We start from the raw sequence: 17500 nt of genomic DNA, 5'->3' as shown, positions 1-17500 counted from the left end.
GGGCACAGGACACAGGACAGAGGACAGAGGACACAGGACAGAGGACAGAGGGCACAGGACAGAGGACACAGGACAGAGGACACAGGACAGAGGACACAGGGCACAGGACAGAGGACAGAGGACACAGGACACAGGACAGAGGACACAGGACAGAGGACAGAGGACACAGGACAGAGGACACAGGACACAGCCACCCGGTCCGACTGTAATTAAAAAGTTCAGACGAGGAGCCGCCGCCAGGCGACGGGGACACTTTTTAAAATGTATTTAAAAGAAAGAAGAAAAACCTGAGGGGATGACGCAGCTTTCTACAGTCATGATTCTTGGGACGGGAATATTTAGGACGGAATATTTTGTTTCTTCAAAATGATTTAATGTATTTTGACTGACGCAAGTCTCATGCATGAAGTCCGTCTTTGCATGCCGCCTGAATGAAGTTGACACAACAGAGCTAGAACTATCTATATAAATACAGTATTTATATATGTATATATATATAAATACAGTATATATATATATATATACTGTATTTATATATATACATATATAAATACAGTATTTATATATGTATATATATAAAAATACAGTATATATATATAAATAATTATATAATAAATATACAATATAAATAATATAATATAAATATATATATTTAATTATAAATAATTATATATACATATCTAATTAAATATATATATAAATAATTATATAGATAATTAAATATAGTATAAAATTATACTATATATAAATACAGTATATATACTGTATATATATATAAATAATTATATTATAAATAAATACAATATAAATAATATAATATAAATATATTTAATTCTATATATTTATATATATAAATAATTATATAAAATTAAATATTTATAAAATATATATAATATATAATTATATACAGTATAAAATTATACTGAACAGAACATATGTATATGAACCTTTGAAAACTCATATCACATGACCGTTCACGTACTCTGGGGGCGTGACGCCGTAAACAGGAAGCGGTTGGTTACCATCACGACGTCATCGCGACATATCGCGACGTGTGATGTCATCACGATGCGATCCAGAGGAAGACGATAAACTGTCACGTTGACCCATCGGGGCTGCAGACGGATCCCCAGTCAATGGAGTCGGGACTGCACTGCTTAGAGCCGACTGTGTGTTTTAATATTCATGTTGTGTGTGTGTGTGTGTGTGTGTGTGTGTGTGTGTGTGAACGTATCGAGGAACGCTTCTACCCGGGAACCGGCACTCTGCAGGAAGCCGACAACAAACAACAACAAACAACGGAAGTAGACGTTGCTCTCTGTTGACTCGCATCAGATTAAGAAGCTGTTTACATGTGTTGCTTTATTGGTTTCAACACGTTGAAATCGATACTAATATTGATCTATTCTATCCTGCAGGAGATTCATGGGAAGCGAAACACTTTCCGAGGCATTGAGACATAAAATCTGATTTTATTTTAATGGTAATAAAGAGCATTTTTCATTTTGTATGGAAAATGTGCAAAATCAACGTCAGCAAAAGTATTGATGGAGACATTAATGATCCGTACTGTTCAGCTGATATTGATATCATTTATTGATATATCAAGATCTATATATTTTGGGGTTTGCACCTTGTAACTTTGTATAGCTGCACATTAAAGTTTAGAATTATTAAATGCTAAAGTGAGATAATAAGAGTTAAGTATTAAACTATAATAACGGTGTTTAATAATGGTGATGATAGAATTTGTTTAAGTTTATTGTTGCACACATTATAAGAGAAATATTATTATTATTAGATAATATTCATAGACGCTTTACAAAGTATTTACAATAATGTTGTAACAGATGTTTTACAAATTATTTATTAGCAGGTATTATAATCATCAGTTGCAACTTTATAAAATATGTTTATTAATATAGTAAATAAAAGTAACACTGTGTGTCACTAATGCAATTAGATTGCAATTATGCATAATTTATTGACTAATTATTTAAAAAACATGAATTATAGAATTATTCATGATTAGTTAACAATATTAATGAGCATTTAACATTAAAACAACTAAAGTTCAATCAACGATTAATTTACCAATTATCAATGACCTCATTGATTAGCGAACACAGCTGTCAGATTATAGGAGTGCGTGTGCGTGTGTGTGTGTGTGCGGGTCAAAAAGACAATGAGGGGGGCAAACAGGCGCGTGCGACGACGGCAAAAAAAAGAGAGAGAGACAGACGGAGAGAGAGGGAGAGAGAGAGAGAGAGGGAGGCGACGCGGCTGACACAAACATACACACCCTCTCTGTTCCTCACACACACACAGGAGGAGAGGAGGAGGAGGAGAAGAAAAAGAAGAGGAGGAAGAGAGGGGGAACGCGCAGAGAGAGAGAGAGAGAGACAGAGGAGAGATGCCCGCTGCACGGATGGATTGTATTTCCCCCGAGCTGTAGAGACACCATGGGCTGCATCGGATCCCGGACCATCAGTAAGGAGCACGCGTCATATGCTGCCATGTGGACGGAGGATGGAGGGATGAGTGGAGGGATGGATAGAGGGATGGATGGAGCGGTGGATGCATGGAGACAGATACGCGTCCGTGCGTCGGCAGGGCGGAGGTGTGTGTGTGTGTGTGTGTGTGTGTGGGGGGGGGGAAAGGTCAGAGGAGCAGCGCGGCGCCGGCACGAGCGACACTTCTCGTTGGGGGGAGTCTCGGACGTGCGCGTCGGCTCCATCCCGGTAACACGAGGAGTCTTTTCTAGTGTCGCTATACTTTACTACGGGGATTTACTGTGTGCGTGTGCGCGCGCGTGTGTACGTCTGTGTGTGTTGGAGCGGAGAGGCGGGACGCGGCGGCGTGAGCGGAATCAGATGCGGCTTGACGTTCCTCGTGTCCACATGGATGACACCGGGAAGAGTGTGTGCGTGTGAGAGAGAGAGAGAGAGAGAGAGAGAGAAAGAGAGAGAGAGACCTCCGCCTTGATGAAACTAAGGTCATTGCACGTTGAGTGTCTGAGAAATTTCCCCTCTCCTCCCTCCACCCTTTCCTTCCTTCCTTCCTTCCTTCTATCCTCTCCTCTCTTATCTCGCACAACTGTGCGTCATGCAGCGACGTAATACATTAAAGACGCAGGCAGCTCACGCGGGGTTTTCACACACACACACACACACACTTATACACGCACGCACGCACAAACACACGCACACACACAGAGGAAGCTCGGGGCATGACTCGTGCAGGATGAGTCAGAACCAGGCCGGTAAACTCAGGTGTGAGTCTGAACGCTCTGCACATGTAGGTCAATTCTGCAAAGTCAACGGTGCCGGCAGCCACACCTACACTCACACACACACACACACAGACAAACACACACACACACACACACACACACACCGAGACACACCGGACTCCATGCTGTACTTGTGAGGACCTTTCGGTTACAGGATGCATTTAACTTAAACCTGGAGCTGTGTAGGTCCCCAAAATGAGTCTGTACTCGTGATTTGAGTCATGCAATATCAGTGTGTGTGTGTGTGTGTGTGTGTGTGTGTGCATAGTTGGTATATATACCTTTAGTCTCCACATTCAGAAGTGTCCTTGAGCAAGACCCTGAGCCCCGAATGGCTCCCGGCGGTTTGGCCGGCGCCTCGGTCGCTCGCAGCCTTCGGCGACAACGAGATGGAAATAGTGAAGCTCTTTGGATAGAAGCACTAAATATAAACGCAGTCCATTTACCAATCTGGGACGAACGCGGCGCCGAGCGTGCGCACGGCAGCCGGCGGGGTGTGTTGAAACATGAACACGGATGAAGAGTGACGTCTTGTGGGAATCGATGGCTAGCTACTACACGGCTAACGGTACTTCACCGATGCTACAGCAGAAAAACACATATTGTATCAACAACTCGGAGGAGGAAACATATACAGGTCTGAAAAAGGAAGTCTATGCTTCATGTGTTAAAGCTGCATTCTCTCTCCTGACCACCAGGGGGCGACTCCTCTGGTTGTATAGAAGTCTATGCTTCATGTGTTAAAGCTGCATTCTCTCTCCTGACCACCAGGGGGCGACTCCTCTGGTTGTATAGAAGTCTATGCTTCATGTGTTGAAGCTGCATTCTCTCTCCTGACCGCCAGGGGGCGACTCCTCTGGTTGTATAGAAGTCTATGCTTCATGTGTTGAAGCTGCATTCTCTCTCCTGACCGCCAGGGGGCGACTTCTCTGGTTGTATAGAAGTCTATGCTTCATGTGTTAAAGCTGCATTCTCTCTCCTGACCACCAGGGGGTGACTCCTCTGGTTGTATAGAAGTCTATATAAATGACTCTACTTCTCTTGATTTATTCCCTCAGTAAACATTGTAAACATTAGTTTTTGGTCTCAATCTCTAGTTTCAAGTCTTCTTCAATACAGCGTGATGTTCATTTAGTAAATTATGGTCATTTAGCGTCAAACAGACCATAAAGCAGGGTATGCTTTAGGGGCGGGGCCACAAGATGATTGACAGGTTGTCCGGTCTGGGAGTTCTCCGTGTTTTCGTCCTACAACCTTTCACTGCGTCACATGTTGGTCTCCGATGTTATCATATGAACATCTGTAGGAAACAGACCTCAAAGCTGAGCCAGAGGTCTGAAGCTGAGACGTTGTAAAGATGTTTAAAAAGTCGTTTATATTCCTACCGACAAAAAGGGAGAATTCCAAATTTCACATTAAAACGAGTCTTTGAAGAAGTTTAGGACCAGAACACAAATGTCCTCACTCTCAAGGTCTAAAACGGGTCCTCACAAAGATGGACAGACACAGACGCACACACTTCCCTAAAGACACAAAGACCCAAGAGACACACTTCAAGCTGCTCTAATGTCTGTGTCAAGGAAAGCATGGTCACTCTTCCTGTGAGTGAGTGTGTGTGTGGGGGAGTGTGTGTGAGAGTGTGTCAGAGAGTGTCATCCTTTCCCATTAAGTGAAGCATGCAGCTGGTGCGTCCGGCCTATACATGCTCATGTATGAAGACAGCCACACACACACACACACGCACACACACACACACACACACACCACACACACACAACACACACACACCACACACTGTACCAGGTTACCTCCCTGCGTCTCTTAAATGCTCCATCAAAGCCACATCAGCTCCTTTATGAGGACAAATAGAGGCTGCTGGGGGAAAATAAACAAAGGGAGGGAACGTTTGACCTTTGGTTGTCATTGAGGTGGACGGACGGAGGAGAGGGATGGAGGAGGAGAGGGATGGAGGAGAGGGATAGAGGAGGGATGGAGGAGGAGAGGGATGGAGGAGAGGGGAGGAGGAGAGGGGAGGAGGAGAGGGATGGAGGAGGAGAGGGATGGAGGAGAGGGATAGAGGAGGAGAGGGATGGAGGAGGAGAGGGATGGAGGAGAGGGATAGAGGAGGAGAGGGATGGAGGAGGAGAGGGATGGAGAAGAGGGATGGAGGAGGATAGGGATGGAGAAGAGGGATGGAGGAGGAGAGGGATGGAGGAGGAGAGGGATGGAGGAGAAGGATGGAGGAGAGGGACGGAGGAGAGGGATGGAGGAGGAGAGGGATGGAGAAGAGGGATGGAGGAGAGGGATGGAGGAGGAGAGGGATGGAGGAGGAGAGGGATAGAGGAGAGAGATGGAGAAGAGGGATGGAGGAGGAGAGGGATAGAGGAGAGGGATGGAGAAGAGGGATAGAGGAGGGATGGAGGAGGAGAGGGATGGAGGAGAGGGATGGAGGAGGAGAGGGATGGAGGAGAGGGATGGAGAAGAGGGATGGAGGAGGAGAGGGATGGAGGAGAGGGATGGAGGAGAGGGATGGAGAAGAGGGATGGAAGAGGAGAGGGATGGAGGAGAGGGATGGAGAAGAGGGATAGAGGAGGGATGGAGGAGGAGAGGGATGGAGGAGAGGGATGGAGGAGGAGAGGGATGGAGGAGAGGGAAGGAGAAGAGGGATGGAGGAGGAGAGGGGAGGAGGAGAGGGATGGAGGAGGAGAGGGATGGAGGAGAGGGATGGAGGAGGGGAGGGATGGAGGAGAGGGATGGAGAAGAGGGATGGAGGAGAGGGATGGAGAAGAGGGATGGAGGAGGAGAGGGATAGAGGAGAGGGATGGAGAAGAGGGATGGAGGAGGAGAGGGATGGAGAAGAGGGATGGAGGAGGAGAGGGATGGAGGAGAGGGAAGGAGGAGAGGGATGGAGGAGGAGAGGGGAGGAGGAGAGGGATGGAGGAGAGGGATGGAGAAGACGGATGGAGGAGGAGAGGGATGGAGGAGGAGAGGGATGGAGAAGGAGAGGGATGGAGGAGAGGGATAGAGGAGGAAAGGGATGGAGAAGAGGGATGGAGGAGGAGAGGGGAGGAGGAGAGGGATGGAGAAGAGGGATGGAGGAGAGGGGGAGGAGGAGAGGGGAGGAGAGAGATGGAGGAGGAGAGGGATGGAGGAGAGGGATGGAGGAGAGGGGAGGAGGAGGAGAGGGATGGAGGAGGAGAGGGATGGAGGAGGAGGCTGATGAGGAGCGACATGACGGGGAGGGAGTTGAGGGTTTTTTGTGGCGTTTGTTGGGGTTTCATAAGTGGTTTTGTGTCTCCTCTCCTATTATATCTCCTCTCTCCTCTCCTATTATATCTCCTCTCTCCTCTCCTATCATATCTCCTCTCTCCTCTCCTATCATATCTCCTCTCCTATCATATCCCCTCCCTCTCTCCATTATTTGCGGTGTCAGAAGGAGATCGAAGCACATTAAGCTCGCTGTGTGATGATATTCTGTTTTATGAAAGTGTCCGAGAGCCAGAAACCGGACTGAATCAGCTGCAACGCTTCAGGTTTTCTCATGAATCAACATAGGAGAGGGGGGGGGGGGGGGGGGGGGGGGGGGGGGGGGGGGGGGAGGTGGGAGAGGGAGAAGAGGGAGAGGGAGGGAGAGTGAGATAGTGATGGAGAGGGGCAGCAATAATAAGTGTGGCAGCTTTGTTCGAGGATGACAAGTTTTTTTAGAGTAACAAACTAACAAACAAACAAACAAACAACCAAAGCCGGTTGCCAAACATCAAACTGTATCCGCTCAGTGTCATAGCAGTTTCTCACCACCGAACCGATGCCCCTTGTGTCCTTGTGTCCTTGCGTCCTTGCGTCCTTGTTGCGCGTCACGTTTCCAGAACAGAAGAAGGGGAACTGGACCGTTTGCACATTAAAAACTAAAACGACACCAGAGTCTCTAACTGTCATCTCCTGCAGAGAGAAAGCACTCAAGACGCAGAGAAACACTTTTGAATCCGGATGGATTCGATGCAACCTCGATCAAGGACACAGTGGCAGCCTCGTTTTGGGACCTCGGAGAACCGAAGGAAAGCACTCGGCTACGCAAAGACATGAAAGACGGTTAACGTCGCTATTATAGTCATTGACTTTCTGTCTGCAAGAGAAACTGGAACACTACTTCCCTCCTATCTTTGATATCTGCTGCCCCCTTTGGTTCAAGTTTACACATCCGTCTCTACTATAGTTACTAAGTCACGTAAAAAGAAAAGCAGTCTATAGTTCCATCATAAAAACATACACTAGCTCTGATTACGCAACATGCACTCAATACAACGTGGTAGACATCTAAATTGGCAGTAAAACAAGAAACTTGGGGTCAAAAAGTCCTCAAAAAAAAGACGCGTTTTCTAATTTTATCTTGTTCTGAATGTTTTTTCCTAAGACGATGTGAATGCTATACGCACGTGTCTTCCATGGAGGTTATTGTTTCCTCACGCCAGTTTGTGTTCCTGTGGGTTTTAAAGATGTAAAAGAGGAGCTCGCTCGTTCTCCTTCATTCAGATAATCATGGTTTACGAGGACAAGCGTCCCCGTAAACCATGATTCTCTGAATGCAGACACTTCTCTTTTACATTGTTAAGCGAAGGCAATAGAGAGGGAGACGTTAAAAGTGTTTTCTTTAACCAAAAATCAATACACTGTTTTATGGATCGATAAAAAAAAAAATCCTAAAGGGGCGGAACGCCACAAAATATCAGCTCCCAAGTATTGAACAGAACAAAAAAGCACCGCGAGGACGAGGAGACGGATCCCTCCAACTTGTTTCCTGCTTGTGACGAGCATCTATTCTTATATTTGGCCTTAGCGAGAGCGGCTGCTGCTAAAAATAGATCCGGGGTGGGGGGTGGGGGGGGAGGTCAATGAAAGACTGAAAGGAGGAGAAGGGGAGGCGAAATGTTACAGTAAATATGGGTCAACAGCTCTCTTTCTCATACTCCCTCCTTGGGTTTCTTCTCACCCTTGACTTTGTGCCAGAGAATTAAATCTCAAATGAAGGGAACAAAGTCTTTTCTCTCTCTCTCCGGGTGATCTTTTGGGAAATAATGCGATGGATTAGAAAAACAGACTCATTTGCGTAGCGTCGCGGTTCTTTCTGTTAACCTTCGGCGACTCCATTCGTTCCCCTTTCGGCTCCGTTGAGTTGCAATTTCGCTGAAGCGTAGCCGCCTGCCATTACACTCAATTATCCTCCGGTTACAGTCGAGCTGACTGTTCAGCAGTCGTCACGTTCGGACACCAGAGAGGCATCTCTCTCTCTCTCTTCGCGGGCGATTCTCAATCGGGGGGGGGGGGGGCCAGAGAGACGACGAAAACAATAAAAACAACCCGTGGAAGAAGATGGAGGGGTTTGATCCGCTGCGGGAATCAAACTCCGTATGCGGTGACCAGGCTATGCAACAAATAAAGTGCATCTGTCTCAGAACTCGACACATCGGGGGAACTTAAAAGTGAGACACCGTCTGCGAGACGCCGTTCGACCAAATGGTGTAATTGCAGACTTGAAAGGGGACAATTACCACGAAGCTCCCGCAAACGTCAGAAGAGTCTCACGAAAAGGGGCGGGTCGGGTCGATATTGGTTTCCCTTGGGACTCACTTCACGTTTACTTTGCGGCTGACTTCATGTTGGACTCGCTGAATGCACCCCGAGCGGGACTCAGATGAAGCTGCCGTCTCTGTAGCTCAGCCTCTGAAGGCAGCTTAAAGATACGTTGGGTCGCGCTAGAAGGGGGTAAGTCACCCCGTCAGATGGGATCAGCCACAGCCGGATCGGTTCAATGAGTCAAAACGTCGTTTTTTTCCCCCCTGTGCATCGATACCTCCGGTCTTCCTCTGCAGGTGCAGTTTTATCATGGGGAAGGGGGGATGAAGTCTTCTGCCTCCATTGTGATCAACCGCTGGTCATCACGTGACGGAGGTGTTGTACGAAGGTCTTGTGATGCCTTGTGACAATGTGCGATGCCGTTGAAAGTTCCTATACCTTTTCTTAAAGCGTGACACTTCGATCGACCGGCCTGCCGCTGAAACTCAAACGCGGGACAAACATCTGGTCTTGTCCTTTAACTTTTCAGCTGCAACCAAAACGGCAAACCGCCGATGCCAAGAAATGACGCCCCCCCCCCCCCCCGTCTGCAGTCCCTCAAATGGCCACTTGGGGCTGGCTCCAAAAGCGAGCCGTAGACATCCCGTGTTAAAATGGCCAACTATACTGCAGAAATAAACGTGTTTACGGCCCATGTAACCTGTACAGGCGGGGATGTTTTTAATAACCCGTTTGAACCGGGTACAAATAGGCACTTTGTGTGGGTTTTATTTCACATTGTAAAGACTGTGACACCTGACGTGCATTATTAGGACGGAGAGGTGCATCCTGGGCCGTCAAATGACTCCTTTGTCATTTAAAATGTGAATAATGACGACCGGTCGGCCGCTGCTCTCTGAAGAGAATAAACACGTCGGAGGTGACTTTTGCCGTCTCACTCTTTCCACATTCTGTCGTCGTCAGACTCTGAAAAAGCCTTTTCTTTCTGGGAGAAACAGCTTACAGCGACTGCTTTCACTCCAATGGATCTGCCTCCAAATCGCAGCCGGTGGCTGACGATGAGCAGAGCGGCGTGGAGGTTGTCTGAGGCTGCTGTGTCTTTTGTTCACGGTCATTGTGCCGATGTGGCCGAGTGCAGCTGGAGCTGGTAATCACACATGAAGGCAGGGTTTCATTCAACATGAAAAAAACAAACATTCATTTGTGCTTCTAAAAAAACCAAAAAGAGATGCAGCCCTCGATAAAACTGTAAAAAACAAGGTCATGCAGTGAAAGCACAGTGGGACTGGTTGTTCTCCCTTCATAGGAGGTGCTATCACAGTCAATCTGTTCATTTAGAGACAGGCTTTTCATTCTTAGCTTGAATATATTTACCCCGTTGAGTGTATAAATGATAGGCTTTGACTAAGTAATGCATCAATCAAATTTTAACTGCCTTAAAGTCAAAATCAAAATGGATTAAGACAGCTGAATTTCTCTTTAAAGCCGCTCTAATCAATATTTATACATCAACAAATCGATTGATTGACTAACGTTCATCAAGTGGAAATTAAAATCAGTGGTTGAGTTGCTTCCGATTGGTCCATTCTAACCTCTTCGTCGATTGATTTTGAAATTGCGATATTTTTTATTATTTGTTCACTTGTGCTTATTTATTTATTAGTGGAACGGTCGGCTGGGATCCACGTGAGGGATAGTAATATCAGATCGTAATATTCAGATATTATACAAAGTATCATCTGTTGCTTAAAGTTTGTAACCACAAGCGCTTTTTAAAAAAAAAAAACAGCTATACCTGTGAAAAAAATAAATAAAAAGAAGTCAGGGGATTAGAAATCATGAATATTTAGTTCACGTTTTAACCCTGAAGCCCTCAATTAACAGCATGGTCATTATACAGCATGGGATGGCTCAATGAGCAGTAACATTGCTCACTGGGGTCAGCTGCTCAACCACAATTAACACGCCCATGATGCCGAAAGTTGACAAAAAGAGTCATGTAAATATAAAAAAACTGTTATGTTGTTCTTTTAAAAAGAATCAGCCGTACAGATTTATGAAAGATATTTAACGGTGGCGTTTTCCCACAATACCGAGGTTTGTTTTGCCATCCGAGCTGTAATCTCATCCATCAGACCACGAGTGCGGTCTTGTTTTTGGCCGTCTGTGTTTCAGTCTGGCAGGAGACTCGCAGTCTGGCAGACGACGGCATCCGTTTCCCACGTAAATAAAAGCAGGTTGGATGATGCGAGTTGCAGCCGATGTGACACTTGGCCCCGTGCAACGCGATCGGAGCGGAGTCCTGACGGTTTTATTTTTAGCCAAAATCGATTCAGGCCAGTAATGAAAAAAAAAAAAAAAAAAAAAGGGCGACTCTTCCTTCAGGCATGTCTTTTTTTTTTTTCTGAGTGTCTAGTTTCTCGACTTCCCCTCTAAATTTACATCACAGTGGCTCCTCCAGGTTCTCCACATGAAAGCATGCAATGCTTTGGAAAGTAAAAGTAAGTAAACCCAAAAGTCGTGGCTGTTATAAAAGAGTTTCGTGAAGATTGTGTGATTCTCAATTACGTGGGATGCGAACGTTTTGTTGTTGTTGTTGCAGCCATTGTGGCATGAAAGCGCGGTGGGGTTAGCAGGCTAGCTAACTAGCCGGCCGTCCGCTAATTCCACCGTGCTTTCATGCTACGCTGGTGGCAGAGAACACGTCCGCCGATAGCAGTGTGGTTTCCTCCAGCGTGACACGAGTGCGTGGACGAAGTTACAATAAACAGTAACAATAAACAGTAAAAACCAGAGACTTTCGACAACGGCGCACGTAAAAAATGTCCGCCGCTGATATTATTTACCGATTCACCCGTTTATATTTTGCCCGTGCTCCACGTGCAAAAAAAAAAGGGGAAATTACCTCGAAGGAACACGTATTACTTTATCTACAGACGCGCAATGAGCTCCAACATTGTTTTTTTTACACAGACAAGACATCTACATCTAAACCGACGCACATGCAAAGGAGGACACCGTTTGGGCTCCAGCAACCTGAACCGTTTGTTAATTAATTAATTGTCTTAACCCACGTTTGTTAATTAATTAATTGTCTTAACCCACGTTTGTTAATTAATTAATTGTCTTAACCCATTTACTCTCTCCGAGGTCACGGGGCTACCGGAGTCCGGCCCAGCACACATCGTCCTGCTTTAGTAGTCTTGAACTTCCGTGGGTCGACTGTGGGTCAGTGGTTAGCAGGTCTGTCTTTCAATCAGAGGGTCGCCGGTTCAATCCCCTCTCACGGCCCCGCCCTATTCGATGTGTCCTTGAGCAAGACACTTAACCCCGAATTGCTCCTTGGAGCTACGTCTATGGTGTATGAATGTAAGTCGCTTTGGATAAAAGCGTTAGCTAAATAAAATTGAATCTCTTCAAACAGGCTGGAGGATTATTTTTTTCTAGGTATCTTAACTTAAGATCGAAGATATTCATTTTGCTTTTTGATATCAAAGGATAAGGTTGGAGTCGCGATATTGTCTTTTATTTAAAACAAATCCCAAAAGACAAAACCCATCAATGTGGCCATAACTCAGATATAGACTGAACAGAACTTAACAAAGCCCTGATATCCTCAGACTGGATTAAGTTATTCCTCTAAATCTCCCTTCTAGTTGAACAATCTAACACTCAAGTGTGCTTGTTTTTCTCCATCGGGTGTGTTGGAGGTATCACCCTCCCCCCTCCCCAACGCCACAATATCGACCGTTGCCTCCGCTGACGGATCGACTGACGGATCGACTGAACCCTTGTGTACTAATGTGCGTGTGTGAGGAAACACACACACACACACACACACACTTTTGTAGGGTGGATTGTGTGATCTTAGCAGCGAGTCGGAGGGTGACGGATATACGGAGTGAGGCGACTGGTCAATAATTTGATTGACAGGTGGCCGTGAGTGAAAAACTGTTCATTATCCTCCTGTTTCACGAGGTGAACGATCCATTTGTCTTATTTTAAGTTGGTTTTGAAACAGCCTCCATTTTAACACCGGTGCCTCCGTGTGACCTTCAAAGGTTGACGAGACCATCGGCCAGAAGATCGGCTGTTTCTGTGCAGTCATTCCTAAATGGAAACCCCTTCAGCTCAGACTCCAGCGGAGACCAGTCCACCGTGAAACAGACCCAGACCCAGCAGAGACCAGTCCACCGTGAAACAGACCCAGACCCAGCAGAGACCAGTCCACCGTGAAACAGACCCAGACCACAGATCCAGCAGAGACCAGTCTACTGCTGCAGTAAAAGAAGAGGTTTTCAACAAAAAAAGGGACTCTGGTGCTCGGAAACACTACCACTTTAGTCCACAGGGGGCGCCAGAACCAACACTACCACTTTAGTCCACAGGGGGCGCCAGAACCAACACTACCACTTTAGTCCACAGGGGGCGCCAGAACCAACACTACCACTTTAGTCCACAGGGGGCGCCAGAACCAACACTACCACTTTAGTCCACAGGGGGCGCCAGAACCAACACTACCACTTTAGTCCACAGGGGTCGCCAGAACCAACACTACCACTTTAGTCCACAGGGGGCGCCAGAACCAACACTACCACTTTAGTCCACAGGGGGCACCAGAACCAACAATACCACTTTAGTCCACAGGGGGCATCAGAACCAACACTACCACTTTAGTCCACAGGGGGCACCAGAACCAACAATACCACTTTAGTCCACAGGGGGCATCAGAACCAACACTACCACTTTAGTCCACAGGGGGCATCAGAACCAACACTACCACTTTAGTCCACAGGGGGCGCCAGAACCAACACTACCACTTTAGTCCACAGGGGGCACCAGAACCAACAATACCACTTTAGTCCACAGGGGGCATCAGAACCAACACTACCACTTTAGTCCACAGGGGGCACCAGAACCAACACTACCACTTTAGTCCACAGGGGGCATCAGAACCAACACTACCACTTTAGTCCACAGGGGGCGCCTGAACCAACACTACCACTTTAGTCCACAGGGGGCACCAGAACCAACACTACCACTTTAGTCCACAGGGGGCACCAGAACCAACACTACCACTTTAGTCCACAGGGGGCGCCTGAACCAACACTACCACTTTAGTCCACAGGGGGCGCCAGAACCAACACTACCACTTTAGTCCACAGGGGGCACCAGAACCAACAATACCACTTTAGTCCACAGGGGGCATGAGAACCAACACTACCACTTTAGTCCACAGGGGGCACCAGAACCAACACTACCACTTTAGTCCACAGGGGGCACCAGAACCAACACTACCACTTTAGTCCACAGGGGGCGCCTGAACCAACACTACCACTTTAGTCCACAGGGGGCGCCTGAACCAACACTACCACTTTAGTCCACAGGGGCCGCCAGAACCAACACTACCACTTTAGTCCACAGGGGGCACCAGAACCAACAATACCACTTTAGTCCACAGGGGGCATGAGAACCAACACTACCACTTTAGTCCACAGGGGGCGCCAGAACCAACACTACCACTTTAGTCCACAGGGGGCATCAGAACCAACACTACCACTTTAGTCCACAGGGGGCACCAGAACCAACACTACCACTTTAGTCCACAGGGGGCACCAAAGTTGACTCAAATGAAAGTTCCTCGTAGTGGCTTTAAGAAAGAAAAAGACGTGAGTTTGAAGCCCGGCTGCAGGGATTTGCTCCCATTCAGCCTCGGGATCGATAGTGAGCTCCGACACTGGTGACACATCCTGAAAATCCAGTTCTTCCACACCAAACTGGGAACGAAACATTTCTCTATGGAGCTGGCTTTGTGCATTAAGGGCATCGTCATCAAGACATCAGCAAGGACTCTGAGTCTTCTTAAGCCTGGATAAAGATGTAGTGTTTTTTATTTTAGAAACAAGAATAATAACAGTTCGCCTCGAGGATTAAACATCAAGATATATAGAGACACGTTTAATAAAACGAGTGTGAAAACGTCTTCACAGGACTTCACGCTAAGCGGACTGTAAAAAAGAGGTGTGACTGGAGGACAGCACGCACAGCTCAGTGCTTCGTGTTACTCGCTCTAGATGCAACAGAGCGGTGTCAGAATAAACTGACCTGGAATCAGCACACAAGATGTTAAAATTGGAATGAAAAAAAAAAAAGGTTGGAAAAGTCCAGTTAAAATGTCCCAAGAGCTTTAAGGCTAAACTGGAGCCTGATCATCGGTCCTTAAAGGCAGTAATATAATATTATATAAGTGTGTAAATGTGCTCTTAATACTGGGTTGTTGTTTGTAAAATGAGCTGAAGTATCTTGAAACTGTCAAAGTAGTCGATGTACAGCGATTAACCCCTCATGAGCTGGGTGTTAGTTGAATAACGGGGAGGGATTGAAATACTTTGAAGGATACAGATTATTAAAGAAAGAAATGAAAAATAGCACAAGAGGGAGAAAGAACATTGCGTTTTTATTCTTGGAATCGTGAGCGAGGGACGGAAACCTCCAGGAGCTCGAGGGAATATGGGGGTGGCCCGAGACATCTTTGAATATGCTACACACACACGCACATGCACATGCACAGACACACACACACACACACACACATGGACGGAAGGGTGAAGGTATTACCCCGACAAGCCGCAGTGACTCCCTTAGTGTTTGGTGTCGCCTCAGAACGTCCGCTGCTGAAGCGGAGGTGAGTCAGACTCCGGACTTCACTTGGGATCACTGTCACACACACACACACGCACACACACACACACACACACACACACACACACACGCGCGCCCTGAGCGATGGTAGCAGACAGGCGAGGGTCTGCCAGAGAGCGCTGTCAGGACCTATTGTTGCATCGTCCCGCTCTTCCTCAGACACTCACGTGTACGTGTGTGTGTGTGTGTGTGAGTGTGTGTGAGTGTGTGTGTATGCAAACATGTGCAGGTGCATGTGTGCGTATTCATGAGGCATGTTGTGTGTTCGTGGCAGCTTCCTCTTTTTCCGCCCCGCTGATCACCTTTTCTTTCCTCTCCTCTCCCCCTCCTCCCTATATTCTGTTTTTAATGTTTCCTAAGTGATCAATTAATCACTCCATCTCTCCCCTCTTCATCACTCCATCTCTCCCCTCTTCATCACTCCATCCCTCCCCTCTTCATCACTCTATCCCTCCACTCTTCATCACTCCATCCCTCCTCTCTTCATCAAGGCCCTCCCCTCTTCATCAAGGCCCTCCCCTCTTCATCACGGCCCTCCCCTCTTCATCACGACCCTCCCATCTTCATCACGACCCTCCCCTCTTCATCACGACCCTCTCCTCTTCATCACGACCCTCCCATCTTCATCACGACCCTCTCCTCTTCATCACGGCCCTCCCCTCTTCATCAAGGCCCTCCCCTCTTTATCTAGGCCCTCCCCTCTTCATCAAGGCCCTCCCATCTTCATCACGCCCCTCCCCTCTTCATCAAGGCCCTCCCCTCTTCATCACGGCCCTCCCCTCTTCATCAAGGCCCTCCTCTCTTCAACATGGGGACCGCCGTTTGGTCTAGTCTTGAGGGAGAGCGCTGCAGACGGCTGCAATGTACGTCTATCAGATCAACTCATCTCCATCAATGTACGTCTATCGGATCAACTCATCTCCATCAATGTACGTCTATCAGATCAACTCATCTCCATCAATGTACGTCTATCGGATCAACTCATCTCCATCAATGTACGTCTATCGGATCAACTCATCTCCATCAATGTACGTCTATCAGATCAACTCATCTCCATCAATGTACGTCTATCAGATCAACTCATCTCCATCAATGTACGTCTATCGGATCAACTCATCTCCATCAATGTACGTCTATCAGATCAACTCATCTCCATCAATGTACGTCTATCAGATCAACTCATCTCCATCAATGTACGTCTATCAGATCAACTCATCTCCATCAATGTACGTCTATCGGATCAACTCATCTCCATCAATGTACGTCTATCGGATCAACTCATCTCCATCAATGTACGTCTATCAGATCAACTCATCTCCATCAATGTACGTCTATCAGATCAACTCATCTCCATCAATGTACGTCTATCAGATCAACTCATCTCCATCAATGTACGTCTATCAGATCAACTCATCTCCATCAATGTACGTCTATCGGATCAACTCATCTCCATCAATGTACGTCTATCAGATCAACTCATCTCCATCAATGTACGTCTATCGGATCAACTCATCTCCATCAATGTACGTCTATCAGATCAACTCATCTCCATCAATGTACGTCTATCAGATCAACTCATCTCCATCAATGTACGTCTATCAGATCAACTCATCTCCATCAATGTACGTCTATCAGATCAACTCATCTCCATCAATGTACGTCTATCGGATCAACTCATCTCCATCAATGTACGTCTATCAGATCAACTCATCTCCATCAATGTACGTCTATCAGATCAACTCATCTCCATCAATGTACGTCTATCGGATCAACTCATCTCCATCAATGTACGTCTATCAGATCAACTCATCTCCATCAATGTACGTCTATCGGATCAACTCATCTCCATCAATGTACGTCTATCGGATCAACTCATCTCCATCAATGTACGTCTATCGGATCAACTCATCTCCATCAATGTACGTCTATCGGATC

The 17500-nt window shown here is 46.7% G+C and overlaps 1 protein-coding gene across 4 annotated transcripts in view; it reads left to right on the top strand.

Moving 5' to 3' along the window:
• The first annotated feature begins 2304 nt into the window (after positions 1-2304).
• LOC117738762 (protein FAM131B-like) overlaps positions 2305-17500 on the top strand; it is a 38089-nt gene continuing 22893 nt past the window's right edge. For 3 of the 4 annotated variants that reach the window (XM_034544871.1, XM_034544872.1, XM_034544870.1), the window contains exon 1: positions 2324-2490. In XM_034544871.1, the coding sequence (XP_034400762.1) occupies positions 2463-2490 (28 nt within the window). In that variant the 5' untranslated portion in view covers positions 2324-2462. Of the gene's footprint in view, positions 2491-17500 lie in introns of all 4 variants that reach the window. The other variant, XM_034544869.1, reaches the window with a different exon arrangement.

Source organism: Cyclopterus lumpus, chromosome 11 (assembly GCF_009769545.1).
Source record: "Cyclopterus lumpus isolate fCycLum1 chromosome 11, fCycLum1.pri, whole genome shotgun sequence".
Taxonomy (NCBI): Eukaryota; Metazoa; Chordata; class Actinopteri; order Perciformes; family Cyclopteridae; genus Cyclopterus; species Cyclopterus lumpus.
Note: the sequence above shows the minus strand (reverse complement) of the source record. Positions and strands in the feature narration are given on the sequence as shown.